Source organism: Tinamus guttatus, unplaced genomic scaffold (genome assembly GCF_059628265.1).
Source record: "Tinamus guttatus ecotype Peru unplaced genomic scaffold, ASM5962826v1 Tinamus_guttatus_pri_ptg000125l, whole genome shotgun sequence".
Lineage (NCBI taxonomy): Eukaryota > Metazoa > Chordata > Aves > Tinamiformes > Tinamidae > Tinamus > Tinamus guttatus.
In genome coordinates this window covers 2,790,858-2,816,684 of record NW_028288659.1, presented here as the reverse complement: position 1 = coordinate 2,816,684, position 25,827 = coordinate 2,790,858, and the positions used below count along the sequence as shown (strand labels likewise).

Below are 25,827 nucleotides of genomic sequence, written 5' to 3'. Positions count from 1 at the left end.
GCCGCCGCGGCGCCCGGCGGCTTTGATGCTCTGAGCAACGTTATCGCAGCCTGATGGCACCGATCAATCTGACAACTACTCTGTGCCGCTAACGCAAGCGCTCCGCGACGCCCAAGTGTTACTGCACGATGTGGCTGCGCTGACTCAAGGCAGCCAAGCTGAGATGACAGCTCCAGCTAAACCTCCACGGAGGCCATTTTCAGCGAGATGCACCATGCCTCTAGCACCAGTCCCGGACTCACCGCTCCTCTGAAGCTACACTTGTACCGCTGAATTGTACTGCTAATACACTGCTCTCTTCTGCACGGTGACAAGCACAGAGTGAATCTGCTTCACCCTCCCAAAGGCACGTGCAGACCTGCTGTCCTGCACGTTCGGAACTGGGATCTTGACAGCTGCCCCACAAATGTAAGTGATCAGTTAGAGAAGGGATATAGCATCTCCGAGAGCAGCCATAGCACCAGACAAATAAACCAGCGCTTAGTGGCAACAGTTAAATGTCAGGATGCTATCTGGTCTGTGTTATCTGATATCCCATCTCGCTTAAAGTAGTAACTTGGATAAATATTGGTAACTACAGGTTATATTTTCTAACAAAGAGTTCTCAAGAAGAAAAAAAAAACAACATTGCCAGTGATAATTTTTATGTTAAGGACATAGCTTATTCTGTAGAAGAAAATAAAAACATTTTTTCTGCAAGTCACTTTTGAATCAGTCTTTCACAACACGTTATCAATGTTTACATTCAGAGTCTTCTCACATAATCAGTACTATTCATAAAATTTAGGTCACACATACATTTTTACTTGATTTATTTGTTGGTTAAGGTAGGACTATCAGCGTGAACCGCTTACCAGAAATTTTCAGCTCAAGGATTTTTATAACCATTTTATATCTCCTTTGTTCTTCATATTACCAAAGTCTTAAAAAATGCATAATCAATGCTCCTAGCAGAACTGAACTACTTTTATTCAGATCACTGTATTAACAACTATGTATTAACAACTATGGGAAAAAAAAAGAGCCTTGTCCTGATACACACACTTGTAACCTACAAGCGAAAAATACTGTAATACCTTGCAATGGTACTTCTTTGGCTTCTTTGACCTTCTGTTGACACTGTTAAAATTAATCTTCTGCAAAAGTGCCAAACAGGAGCTGCTCTCTGTCCTAAACCCAGTTACCCACCTCAAATCTATGTGGTAAAACAGTTTTAGAATACTACTCATTTATTTCTCAGTTGCGACAAGATGATTATTTTTCCTGACAGTTCTATACTTAGAAAAGCTGTGAAATAAAAGGAAAAGGAAAGCTGTTGGTCACTTTCACATGGGAAGTCAGCCTAGACTATATCCAGAAAGAGGATTTGATGACCTGAAGCATCTCATCTTTTGTGTCATGTGTTTCTATATTTATGTCCTATTCGGAACCTGAACTTGCCCAAAGTCCATAAGGGTTCAGATCCAGAAACTAATTTCTACTAATCACCATCCACATCTGCTGATACATGGGAAAGAAAAAACAAAAATACAATGTCATATCAGGAGACCAGTAGGTCGAACCACAGACTATGCACTCCAGCAGTTTTGCTTTGCCTGTCTTTAAAAGCTCGAATGCTGCAATTGTAAGTTTCACTAGATTAACATCCTTAGGAAATCGGTAGCAACCACTAGTGGTCTGTAAAAGAAACTTTATCAACAAAAGATAAATGTAGCAGCAAGAGTCAATTAGACTCTAAAAAATACAAGAATGTGTACGGAGACCTTGATTTTGATAGGCATCATCTCTGGATTCTGATCCAGATGATGATATGTCAGCGTGTTAAAAAAGCGCTTTCAGCTTCTTTTTCTTGGCTTTCAGAATAATTTTGCTGAACAGCCTTCCTAGAAAAACTGGGAAATGCCAAAAATGTACGTAGAACACAGTTATATTTTCCAACATAAAGAGTCGCCATCCAGACCAATTCCGATAACACTACAGATTGACCTGGGTGCCACAGAGCTATTTCCTAGCCCAGGCTATTTCCTGAGCCCGGAAAAATTCCTTTTCCTTGCTAATACAGCATGACTGCAGTTACCTCAAAACTGACAGCCCAGCTATTACATACCCTGCTCTTAACAGGATGCATATGACCTGTGTGTCCTTAATAAACTGGTACCAGCCTTTAGGTACCACTAGCAACCCTTAGGAACGGATTTCTAAATGGTGTTTTTTTTCTTCTCTTTTTTTTTTTTAATCAAGAGGTTAAAAGGAAAAAAAGGTGTGTGGTGGGGAGGTCTTTTTTTTTTTTTTTCCCAGCCATTTGAAATTTGAAGTACTGAAGCATCAGCAAAAGAACAGCAACACGATCTTGCCCTGGAAAACATCAGCCTGGTGCAGTGCTTCCTTTTGTGGGAAGCGGAAGGACTAAAAGGGAAGCAGAGATCTTGCTGGATGAGGTAGATGCCAGTGCGTAATTAGAGCTGGCACTTGTTGATGCTGCGCCTGAGTAACAGGCATTGCCTGCGCCTGTGAACTGCCTTCTAAGAAAGTAAGTTCCCAATCAGGAACTTCACTGGAAAGACTGAGAGGATTTTGTTAAGGCAAGGTTTCTGAGGCCTTACAGGGATCCATTTTTCTTTTATCTGGGACATTTATATCTGGACTCAAATTTGCTGGGGAATTGATGAAAATAGGGACAGTATCTAGATCGCGCTGCCAGGTTTGTTTTCCTTGGAGAGAGGCAGAAATGTCTTGGGCCCTGCCACCTCCTTTATAGTCCTTGCATGCGACTCTCCACCAAAAACTCCTTGAAATAAAGGTACTAAAGGACATCATGAATAAAATGTCACAAATCTGATGGCATGTTGTAAAAGACTAATGCAGGATTCATCATGACATTTCACAGATTTCCAGTTTCTCTTGCCTAACAGGGTGAAAGCAAAGTTGGTTTAAAAAGGCATGTTGTAAATGGAGGGCTATAACACACATGAACAAACCAACATTCTTATATTACCTGCCTTCCTCCTCCTCAGTTTCCAGCTGCTTTGAAAGACCTTAGTTAAATCAGAGGAAAAGACACAGCATCTCAGCTAAATACCACCCTTCCTACTCTTATCGTCTGGAGATGCAGCATTTTTGCTGAATACTCAATGCACAGTCACTCAGCTCTCAAACTGAAGACCTCTGTGTATAACAGGAACACTACTGGAGGGCTGTTTCACCTCCAGAGCTTTTGACAACCCCTAGCAGCATCCTGAAAGATTCAGAAAAGCGCAGATTTTATTTCGCTGTTAGCCATGTCACCTTAAAAGTAGCTGGCTGGCATTACTGTCCAGCAGGAATCGCTGGCACTGCCAGTTTCCAAGCCACAGCTTTAGTGACCAGCCTAATTAACCTGCCAATAAGAGGGGATTAAAATGTCCAGTTTGGGAAGAGTTCTCTGGTGTGAAGACATGTGAAAGAATAAAATCCCCTATGAACAGCCTTCCCAGTCACATTCAGATTTCATTTCCCAGTCACATTCTGATCTACATCTGGAAGACGTACGCAGCCAAAGCTCACAGTCCTTCCTTGAATCTAGCCTTTATTAGCAATGAAATCAGAATTTTGAGGAGAAAAGTACATTTTCAGATGTGTGCCTGAGTTTGGCTACTCCACTGCTGTCTCAGGATGGGCTTCTCATCGAGGAAGCACAGTGAGCTTCTCCTTTCTCATTTAAGTACAGGAACAAGCCACAGATCATCAGCTTTATGTACAATTGTTTTCCCCATTAAACCAAATTCTCTAAAAGGCAAAGACTACTGTCAGTAAGAAACAGTTTCTGCAGGTATCATAGAACCACAGAATGCTTAGGGTTGGAAGGGACCTCTAGAGATCATCTAGTCCAACCCCCCTGCACACGCACGGTCACCTAGAGCACGTGGCACAGGACTGCGTCCAAGCGGGTTTGGAAGATCTCCAGAGAAGGAGACTCCACAACCTCTCTGGGCAGCTTGTTCCAGCGCTCTGTCACCCTCGCTGTTAAGAAATTTTTCCTTAAGTAAGTTCCTGTGGAACTTTTGATGCTTCTGTTTGTGGCCGTTTCCTCTAGTTCTGTTGGTGGCCCCCACTGAAAAGAGGCTGCCCCATCCTCCTCACTCCCTCCCTTGAGGTACTTACAGACACTGATCAGATCCCCTCTCAGCCTTCTCTTTCCCAGGCTGAGCAGGCCCAGCTCCCTCAGCCTCTCCTCATAGGGCAGATGTTCCAGGCCCCTGATCATCCTTGTAGCCCTGCGCTGGACTCTCTTTTTGAGAGTACTCAATTGATGTGTCCAGAATACATCAATTGATCCCCTTTCCTTCCTATCCATGCCAGGAGAAGACTAGCTACAAAAACATAACCCAAAAAACTCTCAAGCTTTTTCTGGATGTTTGAAACCCAAAGTTCTTAGTACCAAGTTTTAAGCTTTTTTCTTTCCTCCCTCCTCTCATTCCTTTTCCACTTCGTAGGCCAGGTAAAGAAGAAGAAAAAAAGGCTGCATGAGAACATGAATGAGAACCAGGGCTCATGTAGCCCAGTATCCTGCCTCTAACACGGGCGGTAATCAAAAGCCAAAGGAAGGGCAGCCACGGGACCGGCTGTGCTTCTCCCAGGCATTCCCAGCCTCCTACTCTTTCCTGGGCCTGCTGCTGCTTGGCTGTTTGGGAACCCTCAGTGGACCGAAGTCTTGCTCCATTCTCCCCCCAAGCTCTTGTGGAGCTTCTCTGTTCTTGCACCACAGCCAGACTTCTGACTAAATCTCTTGATTGCTCATGAAGTTATGTCAGAGGGGACTAGTACAGGGAATGAGTCATTTCTCTCTCCCAACTCAGCGTTCATCCAACAATGCTATCTTCCTGTTAGGCTATTGGGAAGAGGTGGGAACTACTACTACTTGCACAAACCAGTCGGTTCCTAAGCGCAGCAATTAATTCTAATAAGCAACGAAAACAAAAAAAAAAAGAAAGCTTTTTTTTGTCATAAAATGTTTTTCTGTATGTTCTTTTGTATGTCATTTTCAATCTTTAAAGTCTATAGATTCTTCTGTGATTCACTGAAAGCAGTCTGGAGAACGAGTGTTTGAAGACTGAAACAAACTTATCACTGGGTAACATGAATATCCCACCAAGAATACAGCCTATTTATCAAGAATCCAGTCTAACTTAAACTAGTTTCCATTGTTCCAGGATTATGGACATTTTAACATGATAAAAATTACTACAGTGAAAAGGAGTTAAGGGATGGATTGTAATCATCATATCTGATTCACATACAGTAATGAGAATGCAGTAAGAAGATTTTAATATGTTTTAATTTTTATGTAAATAATATGTCTGTAGGAATACAGAGGGTGGTGGGCTGTGGGTATCATTGCTCTTCTCTTTCCTCCCTTATCCTACTCCCTATTCTGGAACTCAGTGATGGAAGCAAAGACAAAAATAAACCACTATATGCCAATGCAAAATTGTCCCTGCAAGTCTGGCATCATGCCCAGGTTTTTACTCACTCCATGACAAGTGGTGTTCTCTTCAGCTAGGATTTATCCGGCCTCATCAATAAATACCTCGAGCATGGTCATTTGATGGACACGATGAGATGAGATTCCAAAACATTTCGGTCTATGTACAGTATTTCATTATTGTAAAGCAAATGGCAAATATCCTGAAGCAGGAATGATTTCTTTTTCTGACATAAATGCCTGAACAAGTTCTTTTACAATCCTGGTGGCCTTCCATAACAGGACTTTCTAAAATTGACTTTGTGTACTTCTTTTCCATTACATTTTTCAATCAGCCATTTTCCCTTCAGTCTTCACTCTACTAAAAATTACTACACTCACCACTTTGCTCACTTCTAAAGAGGTGAGGCAGAACATACTCCGATCTCCATCCTAAGAAGCAAGATCCAGATCTGTTTACAAGGTTTTTCCATGCAAACTAGGGAACCCAAAATAACAGTTTTGAATGTGACAAATAAATGATAAAATCAAAAGCCACAAGGTTTTCGCTTGCTCTCTAGTCCAAATAAATGTACTTATTGAAGCAGAACAGGGTAGCTACATAATTTTTGCCATACAACATAGAGCTTCAGCAGGTAAGATGGAGAGAAGACGCAGGGACATGAGAGGAGAAAGCAAACAGCAGAAGCAAGCACAACATGTTGTTCACAGGATATTCACATGAGACTCCCTGACCAACAGAAATCAAGCTGAATGCTTCTGGTTTAGCTAAAGCAGCATGAGCTTGAGAATGTTTAATCAGAATTGGGGACTATTGAACAACATGCGATTTTGCCGTAGCCAAAACAAAGGCATATATCTGGGGACAAAGAACATAGGGCAAATTTATCCAACTCCAATGACATGTTGGAGACCAACCATTTCTCCAGGTGACATCCAGATTATATCAAAGGTCAGCTGAACATGAGCATCAAGGTAATGCTTTTGGTCAAGATCATTAGTAAGATTGTGTGACACAGGGAGAACAACTTGAACAGAAGGAAAGAGTTATTTATTGCCTCTATTCAGTGAAAGCACTGCTGATTTCCACTGCACTTCAAAAATGATACCGATCAGAATTTTCAGGAAGAAATTTCATCAGGAAAAATATTGATTTCTTTTTACAAAGTTATGTTGCTTATTATGGAGAGTATTCAGTGATGGACAGTATTTACAGTGATTGCCAGTATTTACGTGGAGTTGAAGAAAATTTCATTCTTGAGGCAATTAGTAGTAGTAGGACAACGTACTGAGGAATGAAAAACATTATCAATTTTTTAGGTTACATTATTCTTAAACATCTTTAAATTAAAAGGGAAGTTGTCCTTAAAAATATGCCATAGATCTTTATTTTTCTTGTTAAAGGAACTACAGCATGAAATTATATGCTCAGTGGAAGGCAATACCAGTTGCCTGAGATCAACACCTCTGACTTTCCAATATCAAAATGTAAAAGTTTGGGTCCAAATTCAAGTTTGTGCTCACCTCCGGGTTCTGCTCTGGTCTAGTTCATCTGGTCTCTCCCTATTCCCACAGGGTCAGACATACTTTCAAGAGGTCATAAGCCGCTTTATTTTAAGCAGTTCAATGAAAGAGGAATCATTTTCAGCTCGGTATAGATTTTGATGCTCTGAAAAGGCCAGAGGCTCTGCTGAGCCCAGTTTGCCTTCTGGGCTGGAACAGTAAAGGCACATGAGTTTCTACAGCCAGAAACCCGCAGGGAGAGATGTGGCTACTAAGCTGCCTTCAGCCCTCTGCTCCCAGCGACTGTGCGCGGGTAGACGCATCGATAACTGACAACTTTCAACACTGCTCCCAAAAGCAAATCTCGCACACCAGGACACCAGCCAAGGCTCTTACCTGCTGTGTCACTGTTTCAAAAGCTGAACAGGCCCCTCTCCTGCACAGGCCGTGGCGCGGCCCTGCCGCCCATCCCGGAGAGACAGGCGGGAAGGTGCGAGGAAGAGGCACCTCCTCCGCACGCAGCTGCTGCCGCTCCGTGCACCGAGATGGCGAGAAGCCTCCAGGCTGCTGCCGGCTACCCTGGATGTCTGTGTTTTGCCCGAGATGGGGAATGAGAGGAAGGAGACAGGCCTGGGACAACCACACAGCCTCTCAGAGGTGCTGCTTGCTCTCAGCACCACCCGGAAGCACCCCTGACCATGCACCCCCGAACCAGAATCCAGCACTCCCAGCAAAGCTTTGCAAGTTCTGCTTCAACCCATTAAGTTCAACAGAGGCTTTTTACAATACTTCTTGGCTTTTTAAGAGTCAGTGATTCAAACATTCTTCCTTAGAAATGATTACTCTTTTAAGAAAAGGAGAAATGTGCAGGTTACTAGAATTTACCATCCAAGGAAACCTTTCTCTGTATTTTACTGAGCATTGGTAGGCACACTGGCTCAGAGGCATGTCAGTTCAGGAGGGAGAATGAACCACAAAAAACACTGACTATTTTAAGCACACGCTTAAAAATTCACTCAAGAGCCCAGCAATGTTACCTGCCTACCATGGAAAACGGCTTGAGTAACTGAGAGGAATAGAGCAGAGAAGCACACGAGGAGCATCCTGAATACAAGCTGTGATCTCTCTTCCCCTGAAAGAAGGATCGATATCTCCGTGGTATCCTTTTTCAATACAGTATTTTAATGTGAAAGCTGAGGTAGCCATTTCCAAAAGGAGCTGTCAGCCAGGACTGAATTTAGTTCGAGAGATATTAATCAGAAATATTTCCACAGTTGTGCCAGAAGTTACTTCTCTCCAAAATACTGCTTCGCATTTTTGCTAGAGCCGTTCCTGCTCTTCAAAACCTTTCATGTCCTATGTTCCTCACGCAACCATATCCTACATAAGGTGACTGCCATGAACATGCTCAGAACTTACCAGAAGTAGATCTGAGAATTATAAACACTTTCCTATATATATTTTTTGTTCACTCCATAAGAATTTCAGTATGGAAAGATCATCTGAATTACTCAAACATATTCTCATATTTCATAGCCTCTGAAAGGTTAAAATATTCAACTCTGCTTCATCTGCTTCTGTCTTTTTCCCCCGTGCGGACTGTCAAATACTTCCACGCAAGAGCCTGATACTTGAAAGGTGGAAACAAAATGGCAGCACAGTGAAAAAATGGAGACAAAAAAGTGTTTGGACATTAATATTTATATCTGATATAAAGAAAAAGTGAGAAGCAGAAACAGGAATGTAATTTTTAAGTGGGTTGTAAAAGTGTGTTACACATTTAATTAGAGTAAATAAAAGGTAATGCGGGAGTTAGGCCTGCAATAAACTACAACTTGTTTATGTCAGGAGGAATCTATCACACAACCTGTGTTCCCGTGAGATTGAAAAAGAGTTGTATGACTGTCAGATAAGAATACAGTGACAGTGTTAAATAAGAATTATAAAAAAGTCACCAGCTTGATTCACAGACAAAGCTCAGTTTGAGATTTGATCAGGGAAGGCTAAATCATTGTTAATGATTTTAAAAAATAAGGATACAATTAGGTTGATTTAAGGGAAATGTATAAGTTTCTTGCTGTCAAATATATATAAATATATAAATAAATATATATATATACATATATATATATATAAATGCAACATCAGGTGTACACCAGCTATGCAATGAGCCCAGGAGGTCTACACACCCCTGCCAAATACTGCCTACAGTCTTTCCTATTATTTATAGCGTTAGATCTTACAGAAAATTCCAGGTGAATAACTACTCCATTGCTACAGTTGTATATGATTACTCAGTATTTGCATAAACAAATGCTTACTCTGCTTGTAGGACCTGGGAGCAATTTGGACATTTGATAGGAGCATGAAGTTGGAAATACTCTTTTCCCTTCCCTTTGTTCCAAGGACAGGAGAGAATTTCAACAGCCGAGGCAGCCAAATTCCTTGCTTTCCAGAAAAAAAAAGATAATCCTTAAGTTACACGCACCAATAGCTGCACACTACAGTGGTAATAATTTTATATATGTTTGACATTTTAGATTGCCATTGCTATGATTCAGTGCCAGCAGTTAAAAGGGATGAATAGGAGCTGTTAATTCTCTTAGAGGCTATTTTGTCTTGCAGTCTTTCAACCCAGACAACTACTAAAGAGCACTAATGTGTCTTTTGTTCAGAATCAGACATTATCTCTGTGACCATAATGAAGGGTTTTTTTTCTTTTTTTTTAATACAAGTTTAAATTGTGAAATATTATTCATCTAGATCCCTAAAAATCTTATGTGGCCACATTTGGCTTCACAATCTCATTTTAACAGGTATTCCTGTTTTAAAGCAACTAAACAAACAGTGAGGCCACACAACATCACTGTAAGTGGTTTTCAATAAATGATGATGAGGACAACAAAAATATGCAAGTGTCTCTTGAGCGAGGTTTTACGTTTGAAGATATGCAATAGGCATTTTTAACATAAGTACAAAAGCATTCATCTTGCTTGAGATCAAGGAGCACTAGCAATAGAGATTAAACTAATTTATGGCTAACTAGAAAAATATTTTAACGTAAGAGATGAAAGTCACTATATACAAGAGATGACTGCTTCATTTTCTACCATCAGCTACCCACACATAAGCTTTACAAGCAGCAGACAACAGAGAGCCGGCGTAAGAGGAAGAATTCCAAAATCCCAAACTCTCCATAAGTGCGAGTTTATCTGGACAGCTTGAAAAAAGTTGCACAGCTGCCCGCACAGCAAGCTGGGGAACCACACGAATGCTGCTGCTGGAAAGCTTATAACATGGGAGCAGGGCATTTGGCTCCTGCCACTGCCAAATTTATTTCATGGGCTAAAAGTGTTGACACCCCCGTTGGAGAGAACACAAAGCAACTACTGTAAGTACTAGCAGCAACCACAGGAGGGTAGCACCAAAAAACAGGTTTACAAGGAGAAGAGAAGCTCCTTGGAGTTTCCAGTGCTATGATCCTTGATAGAAACCAAGCACTGATAAGCCTGGTCTCTTCATGGCTTGTGTATGCAGCAAAAAAAGGTTTTGTTCCATGGATTGTATGCAATCTAAAGTTGCCCGGCATTTCTCAGTAGGGAAATTCAAGGACAGTCTTCACCAGCCTGGAAGTACAGACTGTCCATCAGTCAGCCAGGATGAGCTGCTCTGACATATGAGCTCCCTGACATATGAACTCCCTGGTTCCAGGAGTCCCAAGAGATAAAAAATAGGAATTGTCTTGAGAGAAAGAGCTGGTCAAAACCTTGACAGACACACAAAACATTCTCTTACTTTCTGCCAATTCTGTCTTTGGCAAGCACCACATCTATTCTTTGCTTTCTAAGGGAATTTTTTTACGTGTTTGTTTTTTTTTTCCCTTAGTTAGCACAAGTACAAGGAGTATTGGCATTTAAGTAGATTTTACAGATGCCAACAAGGCCCGAGGTCCCAACTCTCGCTTGTAAACAGCGTACAATGAATTAGTGGATGAATTTTGGTGGTTTAGTCAAGAAAACTCCAGTGAGGCTAATGGGAGCCTTGTCTCATTAAAAAACAACAACAACAAAGACATAATATGAACTATGCAAAAAAATATCTAAAGAGCATATGTTAAACTATCCATCAAACTTCTAGCTAGAGATGCTTATTTCCCAATATCATTATTAAGATTTTAATGAGTTCATGAAGAAAAGTCTAGCATCTTACAGAGGGATAAGCATGCCTGTATCAAAAGGACAGTACAAAAAAGTATCTGTCATTTAGGAAGTTACTACTGCTTTTAAAAAAAAAATGATTTGCAGGGATAGGAAATAGTGAAGAAAACACCACTTTAAAAACCTCTTTTATTTGACCTTCATCCACGTTTTTCCTATCTTTCCTAAATGGGGAGGGAAAAAACCAAACACACAAACACACTTATCCCAAAGGAAACTTGAGGTTTGACAAACAGTAACAAATATTACCTGAAAAAAAATAAAAACACACTTAATTAGGCAAATTTAGAAAGCTTATACATAAAAGAGGGAATAATGGCAATCAGGGCTGTCTACAGAAATAGGATAAACTACTCTCTAATTGGCTAAGCCAATGGACTTTGGCTCAATTAGAACCAAAATAGAGTTAAAATTTCAACATCCTTGAACGAAAACATACAAGCTGCAAATTTACAGTGAATATTTCCTCAGACTTGGACCAATTTGCATAGACAAACTCTTCTTTCACAAGTTCTCTTCCAGATCCCCACTGAAAGTGAATACATCTTCCCTTCCTTTAACAACCCTGCCACTGCCTATGCAGCTCCTCTGCACCTTTCCATTGCTGTTTTCTTCTGCTATTCCAAACCAGGCAGGTTTTTTGAATAGTCTTTTTCTTTTTTCCCCCATCAAAGACAACAAATCCTACCTGAATCTACTTCTTTTTCTATTCCTGTATCTCTTAATCCTCTTTTCTCTCCACTACATTATATATGCTATAACATAAAGGCACTTGAAATCACTATAGCATTATACACAATTCATTATTTAAAGCTGGAAGCCTATTATGACAGTTTTCAATATCTCATTGATTCTGTGAAGCACCATGTTTTAATATGGAATATATTATTGGAAGTAGAATTCTGGCACTACCGTTTTTAAGATACTGTTTTCAGTTGCTTTCAGTAACAACTTTAAGGATTAAGACTACAGTTTTCCAGGCCGGTTTCTGCCTCAGGCTGAATATTTTTGCGATATTTCAGCCAAAACATTTTAACAATATCCATTGTTTTACCCTAGTTTTTTTTTTTTTAAAAAAAAGTTTCAACACCTATTTTCTTTAGTGAGCGTATATTTTGTAACAAGAACATAAGAGCAGGCAAGTAAACAGCTTGTGTGTCCAGGCTGCATTTTTTCGCCTTTCCTACCCACTTAAATTTGGCCAGGTTTTCAAAGGCCACTTTGGCTCTTAAAAGCCCCATCTGTGCAGGCGCCACAGAGACTTGCAAGAGCTCAATGTCCAGACTGTCATTGCAAATACTAATCAAGCATCCTGGGGCTTCTGCACACCAGAATGTAGATACCCCTTCCCCAAAGCTGGGCAAGGGCTACAGAGGCCTAAAAGGGCTCACTTGGTAATGACTGTTCTCAGCTGGCCTGAATCAGGGGGGAATAAAGCACTTGAACTTTGGGGTGGCACCTCTCTCTCACTATTCCTATTGCATCAGGCATCATGGAAAAGGAGATTACTTTTGAAATGAGTAGAAGTGCTATAAGATGAAGTGAGGAAAAGGCTCAGGCCAACAGAACACCATGCTGAGAAAAGAATTGGAAATGGGAATTGGAGACTGGCATTGCTGAATGAGAGACTTAGTTTAGGAACTGAAAGGAATTTAAGGCTGGAGTGGGTAAGAGAAGCAGTCAGAAAATGAGGATAGCGCTGAGATCGAATGAGAAGATATCTAAGAAGCAGATGGAACTATTAAGGAGGGGAGACTGCCGTTAGAAGTAAATAGATAACAGAAAATCAAAGAAGCAAGGATGGGTTTTGACACAGTAAAAGGAGAAAACTGATTTAGCCATAAAATCCATAAAATGAGGAGCAAAAATGATGGCATCCATAGATGAGAAATCTCAGGGCAGATGAAGACTGGGAAACAGCAGCAAACACAGCCTGGGAGAGGGCACCTGGAGCACTGGTGTAAACAGAAGGTTGGCAGACAGCAGAAACACTGAGGAAGAGCTAGAGCTCGGACACCTGCAACTGATTAGAGGAAAGGCTCAGAAAGAGGCATCGCTGGCAGAAATTGTCCTTCTTCAAAGAGGCAGAAGAGTCCCTGGAGTGAATTCTCTTCTAGAGCCTGCAACAACACCTCGCATTCCTCTGCTGTGGGCAGACACCTGCGACTCTCTGCCAAGCCTTCCCAATCCTCTCGTCACCCGGTCCACACACACACAACTTTCTGCTGCTGACACCTGGCCGTTTCAAAGGGCAGAGCCCTGTCCAGGGAATCTAACAGTTCCAGCCTTGCTAGTAACACATCCTGGGGTGAACCTCTGCTTTACCAGTCTTGCTTTCACAAGGTGTATGAAATTACACTACTGGGCTAAAAGGCTATTAGGAAGGCTGCAAACTTAAGCGTTCAAAAGTTAAGAGGCTTCCTTAAGTGAATTCAACACATGCGAGCGTGTTGTGATGATTCTCTTATACACTTACTTATGTGCAGAAATTCTGCATCCTCCAGTGCACAACAGATGAGGCATCTGTCCTACATTTTACCCTCATAAGGGGCTGAGTGATGTAAGGCTAATTGCTTTCATCATGGAAGCACTAATCCATTTTACAGATGGGAAATTGAGCCAGCAATTTACCCCAGGCCGCAGAGCGTGCCAATAGCAGAACCAGCATACAGGCTCCAATCTCAAACGCGGTGCTCATTCCTCACCTGTGTTCCACTAATGCCAGAGACACAGAGCATCTATCAGCCTCCTTGCCAGAGGAAGGGATCCCAAGAACTTCCGAATAACAAGTTTCACTGACCACCTGAAGAGCTGAGCCTAAATTTTCTCATATCCAGCTTCCTTAGAGTCGCCCAGGTCAGCATCTCTCGGTGTTTCTGAGGCAAGTCCTCACTGATCTTTTTTTTTTTTTTTTTGAACAAATTTTTCATCTCCCCCACCAATCCCTTTCCACCCTCCTCAGCTCCTCTCCTTCAGATATTGTTACTTATTCCTCACTTCCCAAACTCTAAACCCTCCTCCCCATCCTGAGCTGCACCAGGCTGCCCTGGCTTTGAGGCCTAAGCTAGCAGACCTACCGGAGTTTACTAGCTTAGGATCCACCTAAGGCGCCCAGCACCTCACCTTTAATGTTCGCACGTGTCCTTACTGCAGTCACTTGCTAGTCTGAACTGGCACGTAGGAGAACTACAGCAATGACAGAAGAGACCCAAGAGCTTTACTTTGATATCCTTCCTTATGCACAAAACCCCGTTCCTTTCTCTTCTTCAATCCTTCAGTTTTCTCTGTAAAACTTATAAAATGCTTGTTATGCCAGCATCTGGGAATACAGTAGGTATCTAGCCACTTCCACATCTACCAGGTCAGCCTGCTGCAAAAGCCAAAAGACATTTTTAATATTTCCTCACTTTCCACAGAGATCACCCACTCGGCAGGACACTAGGGTAGCCCCCAAGCAGCAACGCAGCCGTTCCTCACCGCGAGGCGAGTCCCCTTCTCGTGGGCACGGTCACAACCACCGAGAAGCAGGCACAAACCCGTGTCTGCTTGCTGCATGGTTGTAATTTCAGGTTTTAGCAAATTAGCCTCAAAGCAGCATCCAGTTATAAACTCGTATATCCTTTTTTTTTTTTTTAAACTTAACTATTGTACAATAGGATTTCCTTCCTATAGTAAAGGCAAGGGAGGGAAAACAGAGCTTTCAAAACAGCACAAGGCATTTTCTCCTGCTATTTATCCAAGGCAGAAACAACGGACGGCACCGTGTTCCACGAAACCTGTTGTAAACCTTGGTCTGAACCTCATCACATTATCGCCCCGCTATGACTCTGGCCAGGCTCGTGCCCTTTGCAATTGCCAGTAAAGGCACAAAAGTGTTTCCCTCTCGGCTTCCTATCTGTAGTTTTATCCCTGAATGTACATTATCTCTGTTCTAATGCATAATTGCAGGGATAACAAGCAGAAAGCCTCTATATCGGATACAGCCTTTCATGTAGGCTAACTCTGATTCCCTTCAAACTAACTCCAATTTTCCTGACTCCATCAGGAGAATACACAGCACTGTCAGGCCTGAGCTTGCTTTGCTTGTAAATTCAAGCAAAGCCTCAGCAGGGTTCATTAATACAAAAACGCTTTTACACTTAATACAACTCCCTTTCATTTGCACAAGCTTAATAGTTTTCCAGTGAACAGAGCATAAAAAGAAAACATTAAAACTACAGAAGCCAATTACAAGCATTTGTTTTTACTACATGATATTGTTCTTAAAGTGAGTAGCAAAAACACTCTAATGAACATAAAAATGCAAAATCAGGGTTTGGGCATATATATATGCGTTTTCAAAAGTGAAACTGCTTCGTTGTCCAGCTACCATACCTGGACCCAATATAAATAACTTGCTGTTTTACAGGAACTATTATTACACGAAGTCAGATCACAAGGACCCAGTCAATACATCTGTGTAGTATTTGGCCTAAAATGAAAAGGATTATTTATTGGGAACCTCGGTACAGAGCTCTAGTCTGCATGCTGACAACAACAACGGCATAATGTTGAATAGCTGTTGTACCTAAAGGCAAGGTTTATTAAGAAGGAGATATAAATACATATTACTGGATTTTGTATCTAACAAGGTATGTGTATCCAAGACTTCTAAGCAAGACATAGCAATAAGGATGCCTCACTTGACCAATGGCCTATCAATCACATCTGGGAAATTCACAGATAACCATTCACCAAAGCATCATTTAGCCATCACTTTCCCCTTTTGCTTAAGAAGAAAGCTGCTCACAGTGCAGAACTCCTTACTCTTCTCACCACTCTCTACTTCAGAAGCTTATTAAAAGCAACTGCTTGAATTTTACCCTCAGCCCTAAAAGAAAACAGTTTGAAAAGTTATGATGAAATCTTAGAAAAGGAATACTCCGACCCTAAGGGAAAAGTAGTTTATTGGTGTCCACTGTGGGTGTCCTTCAGACCTTACAAAGCAGTTACTATCCATCACATGTTTCCTGCATATAGTTTCTCCATATCTCAGGAAGTCAAGGATGCCTCAGGAATGTGGGAATGACTGTGGTAACTTTATCCCCCTCCCAAAACTAAACTGCAAAGTGGAAATGAAACATGAATTCTTATGCAAGTAAAACCTTCTCTGGGCAGACTCTGTGTATTCTCAGGCTTACACTGATGCACAAGCTCACGTATCTGTGCTCACACGCAGCAGACACACACCCAATTGTAGCCTTTGGAGCTCCAGACTTCATAGCTACAGAATAAATCTGACTGCAGGATTTTTGCTCCCAGCTGGGGCCGGCGGGGGAGACACGCAACAGAAACCGAGCAAGTATCCCAGCTTTTGCAACAGGAACACATTACCAATCCCAGCTTCTGTCTGGTCTAGTCTTCCTTGTACGCTTTGGCTGTTTGAGTGTGAGGTCCCTCTCCTCTGCAGTTCCTGCCATATGGAACTGTTTTCCTTTAACTCTGCGTTTCATCTACTCTTTCATCCCATTCCAAGACACAACTAACATTTTTTCACCCTTATCTCACCCTTTTGCCTCTACTCCCTATTGCTCAGTACTTCACTGATCACAACCTGTAATTCTGTGAAGCGTTTGGCAATGCAGTTGTCTGACACTGGCTCTAAAAGTTTGTTTCCTAACAGCAGTACATACAGCAACATGAGAAAAAGAAAATAAAAAACCCAAGATCTAACAGGTGATGGTGCTGAATCGAGTTTAATGGAATATGAAAGTGCAGTTCCGTGCCCGGGACTAACCACGTCCCACCCTACCACTTGCATGTTGCAAAAGGAATGCTCCTTTTTCAGGTCACACAACCAAAGGCTGCCGGGCAGGCAGAGCTCCAGAGCTTGATCCAAAACGTGGAACAGCCTTAATTTCACTAGCTTGAGTCTTGCTATGTTTAACGGCTCGAGAATCGAGACCCAGGGAAAGAGGTGCAGGAAAGCAGATTGCTCCATTCACTCTCCTCTGCTCCTCACTTCTGTGAAACAGCTATTCAGGAAAACTAACCACACTCCCTCTCCTCAAAGTTACGATAGAATTTCTAGACTTTTGGAGGAGGCTAATTCTCAGTTTGGTTTTAATCCTATCCATAAATAAGGTGGGTATTTTGAAGGATTGGCCAAACAAGGTAAGAGATGCAAGAGAACTCCTGGAAAACAGATTAAGAATAGCAATTCAGTTCACAAAGTGAATATGTTCTTTCAATAATAGAACAGTTTCAATATACCTCATCCAATTACAAAGTTATTTCAATATATCCCCAGCCTGGTATTAGCCAGTAGTCTTATCGCTGAAATAAGGCAAACACCCACACTCAATTAAGCTCAAAACAAATTAAGAGTCCTCTAAACTTTCAACTCGGCTTTATTTTTGCCTTTTAACCCTGTAAAAGAAGGATGTATAACGAACCCAGCTTTTATAGTCACTGAGGAGCAAAAGAATGTGCATTTTTTAATATAAAAATATTATTTTTGAAAGGTGCCAGGCTGACAAAGTCTAAACATACACAAGACAGGTCATTGCAGTTCCATGTTAAGTCAAGCTAGCAAAAAGACGGCAGCAGGAGATAACACCAACTCATGAACTCCTTTGTTCTAAACCTCGTTCGGACTTGAAATCAATTGTAAATACAGAAAATACTTGAAGTTTAATAATCACTTATCTCCTGCTGTTCCACTTTTTAAACTTCTTTAAAAAGTTAGAATGGAAAAGTATCAAGCATATCACTAGATTTTTTTAATCATGAGTTCTGTTCCAACAAAGTCCTCAAGTTTGCCATTTGTTTTACACAACTCCAAAAGATATTTTTAATCAAATGACTGACTTGCAGAGAACAGGCCTCCCAACTACCCCTACTTTAGAAGCGTGGCTTTTATTTTCCACCTCTGTTCTAAAAATTCTTATGCCCGCTAAATTTCAGGAAGAAAATAGCGTCCCCGCTCTTAAATCTTTGGAGTAAATTTTTAATCATCTGACTCAACCAGACAAGTAGGAGTTTTGTTCACATATTTGGGAAGGAAGAAAAATGTTTGCTGCTAATTCAGTGGCTTACATTCCCAAACTGTTTTATGCCTTGCTGAACAGAATTCTTTGCTATGACTTCATGCTGAGCCAGAAGTAAACACTCTTTCCTTGTTCCACGGACAATTCTATCCCAAGGTACCAAGACTAGCACCAATAGCAACAGAAAAAAAAACTACCTTCCCCAACAAAAGTCTATACATATATATATATGCATATAGTTCTACCAAAGCACATATTAATGTGAAAAGCAAACATTAATTCACATCCTAGAAATAAGTAAGTCATCAAACCAGTTCCTATGTATAACCCAAAAGCAGGACTGTATCTATTTCACAGTGGCACTTAGTAAGATGGAAAGCACCTTATAACAAGAATTCTCTTGCAAACACCTGCAGTTTAAACTTACCAAGCACTTTTGCAGCATGCAGAAGCTCACTAACCATAACTTCATACACGGGATCCATGCAATTTTTGGAACATTCTTGTCTAAAACCAACTCAATCAAAACAGATGCTAACGTGAATGAAGAAGCAAAACACCCATTTTGTTATGGTCTCATCTTCAGTGGATATATTCATGTTTCCTAGCTTCAACAATCACTATAGTCACTTTTTAGAAGGACTTTCAAAGCAGTAAGACTAGACACCAGTAAGGACTTACCAGATTGGAATTGGTGGCATTGGAATCATCTTCTGGAAAGGGGATATAGATAGCTAAGGCCACACAATTGGCAAAAATAGTCAGTAAAATAATTATTTCAAATGGTCTGAGGAATGGAGTTAAGGGAATTGTTCTGAAGCGTGCAAACACAAATAAAAAATAAAAGATTTATAAGAATCCTGTTTAAAGAAAACATTCCAAGTCCCTTATACTCTGAAAAGAAACATATGCCTTTTTAAGTGCTCTTAGGAGCTCCCAGCCAAGAATCTTCCTAATATGTCAAAAGCAGTGTAGGCCAGTCGCGTGCCAGAGTAAACACAGATTTCTTAAAATTTTTTCTTCTTTTATTTATTTAGATTGCATTTTCCCTATTCTCCTTCAAGTGCGGCTGCTCTATTTTTAATACTAGAAGTCTGCTCTGGAAGGACCGTCATCTTTCCTCTCACAATTACAGCTTGTCTTGGTCTTTTCCATCTGCAGGTACAAACCCTAAAAATTATTTTAAACCAAAGTTCGTATTTTTTCCCTCTAATATCTGAAAGTTAAAGGAAAGGCTTGAAGAAACGTATGTATATACTTGCAAGACGTTTAAAGCCCCAATAATAAAGGTAAAGGCAACAAAAGGAACTTTGTCCAAAATGCACTTAAATACACATGTAAATCTTTGAAATATAAGGTAATTACTTCAGGCCACCTCATATCATATATATAAACAAATACATAGTTGCACTTACAAGCTTTTAACACCATAATGTTTGGATATGAAACCCTGCAGAAAAAAGCTTTGGATATTTGTTTAATGTCCACTGTGCTTAGAATTTAGATGATGTTCAGAAAATTAAGCTCAGCTTTTTTCAGTAATTTTTAGCAATTAGGAAGAGTCAGAGTACAAAAAAATAAATCTTATCACAGCCTTTTGATGATGTTATTTGTTACTGAAGTATTTCATGTTTATAAACACGAGATGTCCAATGAGAGATTCTAACAGGAAAAAAGAAATATATTTCCACGAACTCATCTAAAACCAAATAAATACAAAAAAAAAAAAGTCAAGCACCAGCATCTTTGGATTGCTTTAATCACGTTGTTTGGTGCTCTCTTGATCTCAGCAGTGCTGTATCCTGTTTTACAGCACATCATTCCCATCATTCATTGCTGATCTTATTCATTTATCAGATGTCACTCTGTGCTCTCTCTCTAAAGACATGTGGTTACTGAGGTGCTGGCAAGTAAACCAATATTCAGCCTTGTCCTGTTAGTCATCATCCATCATCTTATGCTTAAAGTAACAGGGATGTGCCAGATGGGATAAAAAGTAACAAATCTAATCAAGGGGATTAAAAATTAGCATCCAAAGAAGAAAGGAATAGGCAGGTACCTACTTTAAGGACATCAAAGAATTGTCAGGAGCATTTTTAACAAGTTCTTCATCTGAAAAAGATGTCCATGTCAGCAAGACCTAACACAGTCAATCTGTTTTCATTCTCCTAATATCCCACCAGACCCTCCAAAGAAACAATCTTATCACATTGTCTTAAATATCATTCCTGTTTTCTTATCATATTAACTACCGTTGAGTTCTGTACTGCCTGCCCTTAATGTACTTACCTACCCCTAGCAACATGCTTCCTGTCTTGTATTTAGTGAAGAACACCGTTAGCTTTCGATTTACTGATAGTTACTGGTGAGGGTCAGTTTTCGTTTCCCTGGGGAGGGCAGGGGAGGTGTTCTTATTTCAGCCTGGATTTCAGACCAAAGCGTACAATTCAGGCGTGCGCTCCCTCGGCTCTGCTGAGCGGAGCAGCTCTGCTCGGTCGCTCGCTGAAGCCCACGGCCAGACTCGGCTGCCTTCCCGGGGAGCAGAGCCGACCCCGCGTTCCTGCAGCTCTCGGTCAGGCCTGCGCATCCATCGCCGGTGTCGCGCTCTGCTCCCCGCTCCGGCTCCCATTTGGACATGCTGCAGGGTTACTCCAGCTGCCTCTCTCCTTCCCTGCTCCCAGACACTCGCAAGGTTTATCTTGCCATTAGGGAGTGCTATTGGTTTCAATGGAATGCCAATATGATTAACAGAGCTTAGCCCTATTTTAGGGTTTTATCACATACGTTTTTTTTCTATCCCAGTCTTTCTGCAGAAGGGCCACTAGTTAAAGCAGCTCTGGTATTTTGAAGCATACACATTTTTGTTAAATACATGCTGTGCCCTTTTCTACACTACAGAGAAAGGAAAGGCAGCAGCTGCTGCCATCAGTCTCACAGAGTCAGCTCACCTCTGGCTGGAGAACATGCACCTTGATGGGCCCTGCAGAGCTGCCAGCAGCTTCAGCTTGTGCTGCACACGTGCGTGCCAGGGCAGAATGCAACCCTGAACCTTTACATGCTTTGAACTTCTGGTGGCTTCTTGCACCCTGGTACAAGTAAGGCTTCAGTCCTAGGGCCATTTCTCCCCCCGCCACCTCCCCCCCAAGAATAAGTGATCTCAATTAAGATGTCAAGTACTACCTGTGTACTTTACGCTCCCAGTGGTACCTTTCAACTTAATATATCGATTTCTCCGCACTTACGAACAGCGCCCGATGAACACTAGCAAATTTGCCATTGGCCAAAGGGGAGGCCCAAAAGGATATTTCCATTCGACGATGCTGATGCACGCCCTCCGGATGGGATTTTTCAGTGTTAAGCACAGCAGAGCCCGGGGAGGCCGCGTGGCTGTGGTGGTACCCTGTTTTTTCTGTTTCCCGTACTGCTGCCGTTTTCTCTGTGTGGAGCTAGCCGTGGATATCGTGGCATTGCCAGCGCTGCCCATCAGCTTGGCCTGCCTGGCGGCATCGATGGCAGCCTGCCAGGACAGGGCCGCCCCCGGCGTGGGGATGTGCTCGGGGGCGAGCCCCGCGGCCGCGTTCGCGTTCATGTTGGCATGAGCTGGACGGGGACTCCCATAGTTGGAACCTGCGAACGAAAAGGAACAAAGAGAATGTTGTGGAGACATCTGGCAGCAGAGAAGAGGGCATTTAAAAACCTTAAGCATCAGTTTAAAAAAAAAAAATCCGGATCCGAGGTTAAGGATAAGTGTAGGGTATCCGCTTACTAACAGCTTTTTCCTGCAATTCAACCTCCTCATTTTAAATACTATCATGCTCTCACTTGCCTTGCAGCAGCTTAGCCATTTTCCAGCAACCAATGGACACTGAGTTTAGAAGAGCCTCCAACCAACAACCTCCAGGGAGCCAACAACAACAAAAAACACACACACAAATTTGTCCTCTCTTTTCTTTCTCTTTTAGACACTTATTTTACAAGTTTGAAAGCTGTACGGGTAAGGCTAGCTCTCACTGCTTTATCACAAGGACCCAAGGCACCATGCCACAAATACGTAGCAAAGAATCCAGACGAGACACTCAAGTCCCATAAAAACCCTTGTGTCTGTAAGATTTCCTCAAGGTGAAATGGGATTTCAACTATGAATTAAGTGTTATCCGTAAACAGTACACACACATCTGCATAAGCCTAAGAACAGACTAAATGGATCAGCAATGGGAATGTAAAGGCAGGATTCATGGCCTTTGTGTCCTACAGGATGTGGGAGCAGGGAATTCAGGCCGACCGTCTTTATTTAGGAAATGAAACTGAACCCGAAGAGCTGATTTTGACTCAATGAAATAAGACCGCACTTAAAAGCTAGTACTAACAAAAAGGCTAAAAACTAACAGTCTCAAGCCTCCCATCTATTTCAGCTTAAATTGAAACAGGAGCATGCATTTGTGCGATCCTCATGCTGGAATATGTCAGTGCCCGTTTTCTTACATGTCTCTGACATTTAGAGGGCCTCAGCAGCACAGAGAAAATGAAGGTCGCCCTTTCAGGACCGTGCAGTTGATCCACGGTTCCAGTGATGACAGGCATTAAGCCACCTGTGCCTCCTCAACGCGGCTTTTCCAGTGAGTGGAATTAAAACCTCAATCATGCCACAATGATTGAATTTTGAAGCTTCAAACCTGCCTCGCTGACTCTTTGTTGGTGTACACTTCAATTAAGACATGTGAGAACTTGGGAAAGATTAAATTAATTTTTGCCACAGACAGCACTTTATGGAAGAAAATATAAGCCACGCTAGAGAAGCGCAGTGTAGAGTGACAGCAGCCAACCTTAAGTAGGAAGAGCTTCTTGTTTAGATACATCCCGTTCAAGATTTAAAAGCTTATTTAACTTTTCTATGGGCTTGTGAACATGCCTGGCACCCATACTTTGGGATATGGGCAAGAAGAAGCTGGAATGAATCTTATTCCTTCACAGGGTATAAAACAAAAAGAATTCAATTTCAAACCACTGCCTGCCCTCAGGAAACTGCTTCCCTTCTGATGAGAGAAGACCATGCTTTTCTGAAGCATATGTCTAAAGGGCAGATAGCAGAAAACCTAGTCAAAGACTTAGACTTTGAGCTTGCTTTGAAATAAAAGGTGATCTATCACTGACTCTGCTCCACTTAAGATTAATGTAGAAATAGGATGTTATTAATTAGATCAGCTGGGCTCCTACAGACTACAGGCCAAAGCAAACAGAGACCGTGCGATCCTTCAATGAGGGATATTACAGACAAGTTAAATTAGGGAAGCCAGCACACCGTTTCGAAGTCTCGGGAAGAAAACCAGCCACCCAAGCTGCACACGTGGAGGCTGCACACGCGAGGGGCACAGAGCAGGGCAGGCACCGCATGACGGCGAGGCGCCGTGCGAGACGCTGGGCCCCTAACAGGCCCTCCGGTGCCTTTCCTGCCTGATTTCCCCTCCAAGGAAGGACACCACAGGGGCAGACGCTGCTTCATGCAGCCGTAGGATTACCGGGCTGTTGTAGTTTCACTGCGTAGCAGGAAAACCTAGAGCTTGTCGTTATTTGCTGAAAGCCCTCCGAGTTTCCAAAGCAGCCAAAAGAAGCTGTGAGTAATACCACTCCGATACGTGAAAGGGAAAGCAGAAGGAAACAAGGAACGGGAGCTAGTTAATTCACATCCCGACCGTTTTCAAAGTGAGAAAAAGAGCTTGCCGAATTGCACGGGCTAAGCAGATTCCCTAGCTGAGGCTGGCAACCAACTGGCAGACCAAGTTAGTCAGAAGTTTTCTAAGACTAGGCAAACTGCACACAGTGCTACTCCTGGGATACATATTTATTATTTTCAGACTAGTTCCAGATACAGTTTTTCTCTTCAGCATCCATTTGCCCTCCCTGCCCCAAGGCATACTGGAAAGAAAAATAAACAGAAAATTGCTCTCATTATTCTCCTGTTCTTCCTTAATGCTGAGCCATTACAGTGGGTAAGAAAGATGCGTGTGTTTTCCAGTAAAAGCAAACTTGCTGATCCATCACCACCGTGTCCTTATCGCGCGGTCGTGAAAACCAACAGCTGCTGCATCTTAATGAGGGCTTCTCTGCAATTTGGGAACGCGTCAGGTTTCTCCATTATTACTGCTTATTAGTTCGGTTTCACAGGAGGATTCGAGTCTACGCGGTTTGACTTTGATGTCCCAATGTAGCTACGGATAGAGCTTATGGGGCCTTCATTGCTTTTACTTCTACCACGAGCACAAGGCCCATAAATAAAGTCCTTTATCACAAATTAACTTCAAAACATGAGCCTGTAATGACAGATTTATATTAACAAATATTACAAATATTGATTACTGATAAAGATCTGTCTGTTTCATGGAGCTCAGAGGCTGCAAACACTATCTGTACTAAATAACTAGCGGCAGTGACAAATGACTTGATCTACAGGCACTTTATAGAGGTAGCTTAAATTAAAAAGAGTAAAGCTCATATGGTTCCACAGAGAGTGCAGCAAGGAACTGAGCAACATCTTTTCAAAGACAGTATAGCCAAACTTTCCGGAATTTCTCTGGAGAATGAAATTCAACACAACAATTTAGATGTTCTGTTTACCTCCTAGGAATTAACACTAAACATGTCTCATGTGGAGCTTGTGAGGCACCACAATAAATTTCACCTATGGCAGTCATTTCTCCCTTACCACAAAACTTTGCTGTAATCCGAGAGTTTACTGGAACTGCTATTCTCATTTTGCAATGTGGCAATGAAAACGCTTCATTTGTTTCCTTTGCCACAAATGAAGTTCCATGACACGTAAATCACTTTAATCACTTTTATTTACATGGTTATAAAGCTGGCTGGCAGCCAGAAGCAGGAAAGGGCTTTAGCCCCCACCTGAACAGAATCACCCACCGAAGCGCTGGGATCGGCAGCAGCGCCAGGGCCCCGCTCATCTCTACCACCCTTCAACAAGAATTTGTGCTCTTGACTGTGTCCAGCTGCTGCTCAAAACTGAAAGCTTCATTAATCCTTTTCCCTTTGTAATTAAACAAAGAGGTCCATATCAACAAATAAATTAGATTACAAAGTCCTTGGGATCGCTCTAGGACTTTCCAGAAATTAAAGCCAAATCTTGAATATTGAAGCCACAGAAATGTTTCATAATTTAGTCAGCAAAGTAACAAATAAAGATGCTATACAGCAGAAAATGAAATATTTTTGCACGAAATACACAATGTTGTAAATTTTCAACTAAAACACTAAAAGAGTTACTACTGTCACTGCCAAAACCTTTGAAAGTGCAAATATACAGGCAAGAGTCATGACATATTCACCAATCCAAAATGGTGAATTAAAATAACCTAAGTAAGTGCTGACCACCCTCTGTGAAGTGGACAAGCTAATGGAACTGCAACTTTTCAGTTTCTTGATTTCATCTAGTTATCCACAACATTTATTTTGCAGTCATTTTGCTTAGATTATTTCTAAAAAATAAATAAAAGCTAGGCCAATGCTGAAAGCAACTTTTTTTTTTAATCACTCTACAAATATTTGAACTGTAAAACTGCAAACATTGGAACACTGGTGTTGCACAACTGTGTTTTTCCTCAAGGCATAG

At 41.6% G+C, this 25,827-nt stretch overlaps 1 protein-coding gene across 1 annotated transcript in view; it reads right to left on the bottom strand.

Moving 5' to 3' along the window:
• Positions 1–25,827, bottom strand: part of CACNA1C (calcium voltage-gated channel subunit alpha1 C) — a 427,407-nt gene that overhangs the window by 378,351 nt on the left and 23,229 nt on the right. Inside the window, exons 2-3 of the mRNA XM_088521659.1 lie at positions 21,515–21,836; positions 18,891–18,996 (exon numbers count right to left, since the gene is read on the bottom strand). Coding sequence (XP_088377785.1) covers positions 18,891–18,996; positions 21,515–21,836 — 428 coding nt within the window. The remainder of the gene's footprint in view (positions 1–18,890; positions 18,997–21,514; positions 21,837–25,827) is intronic.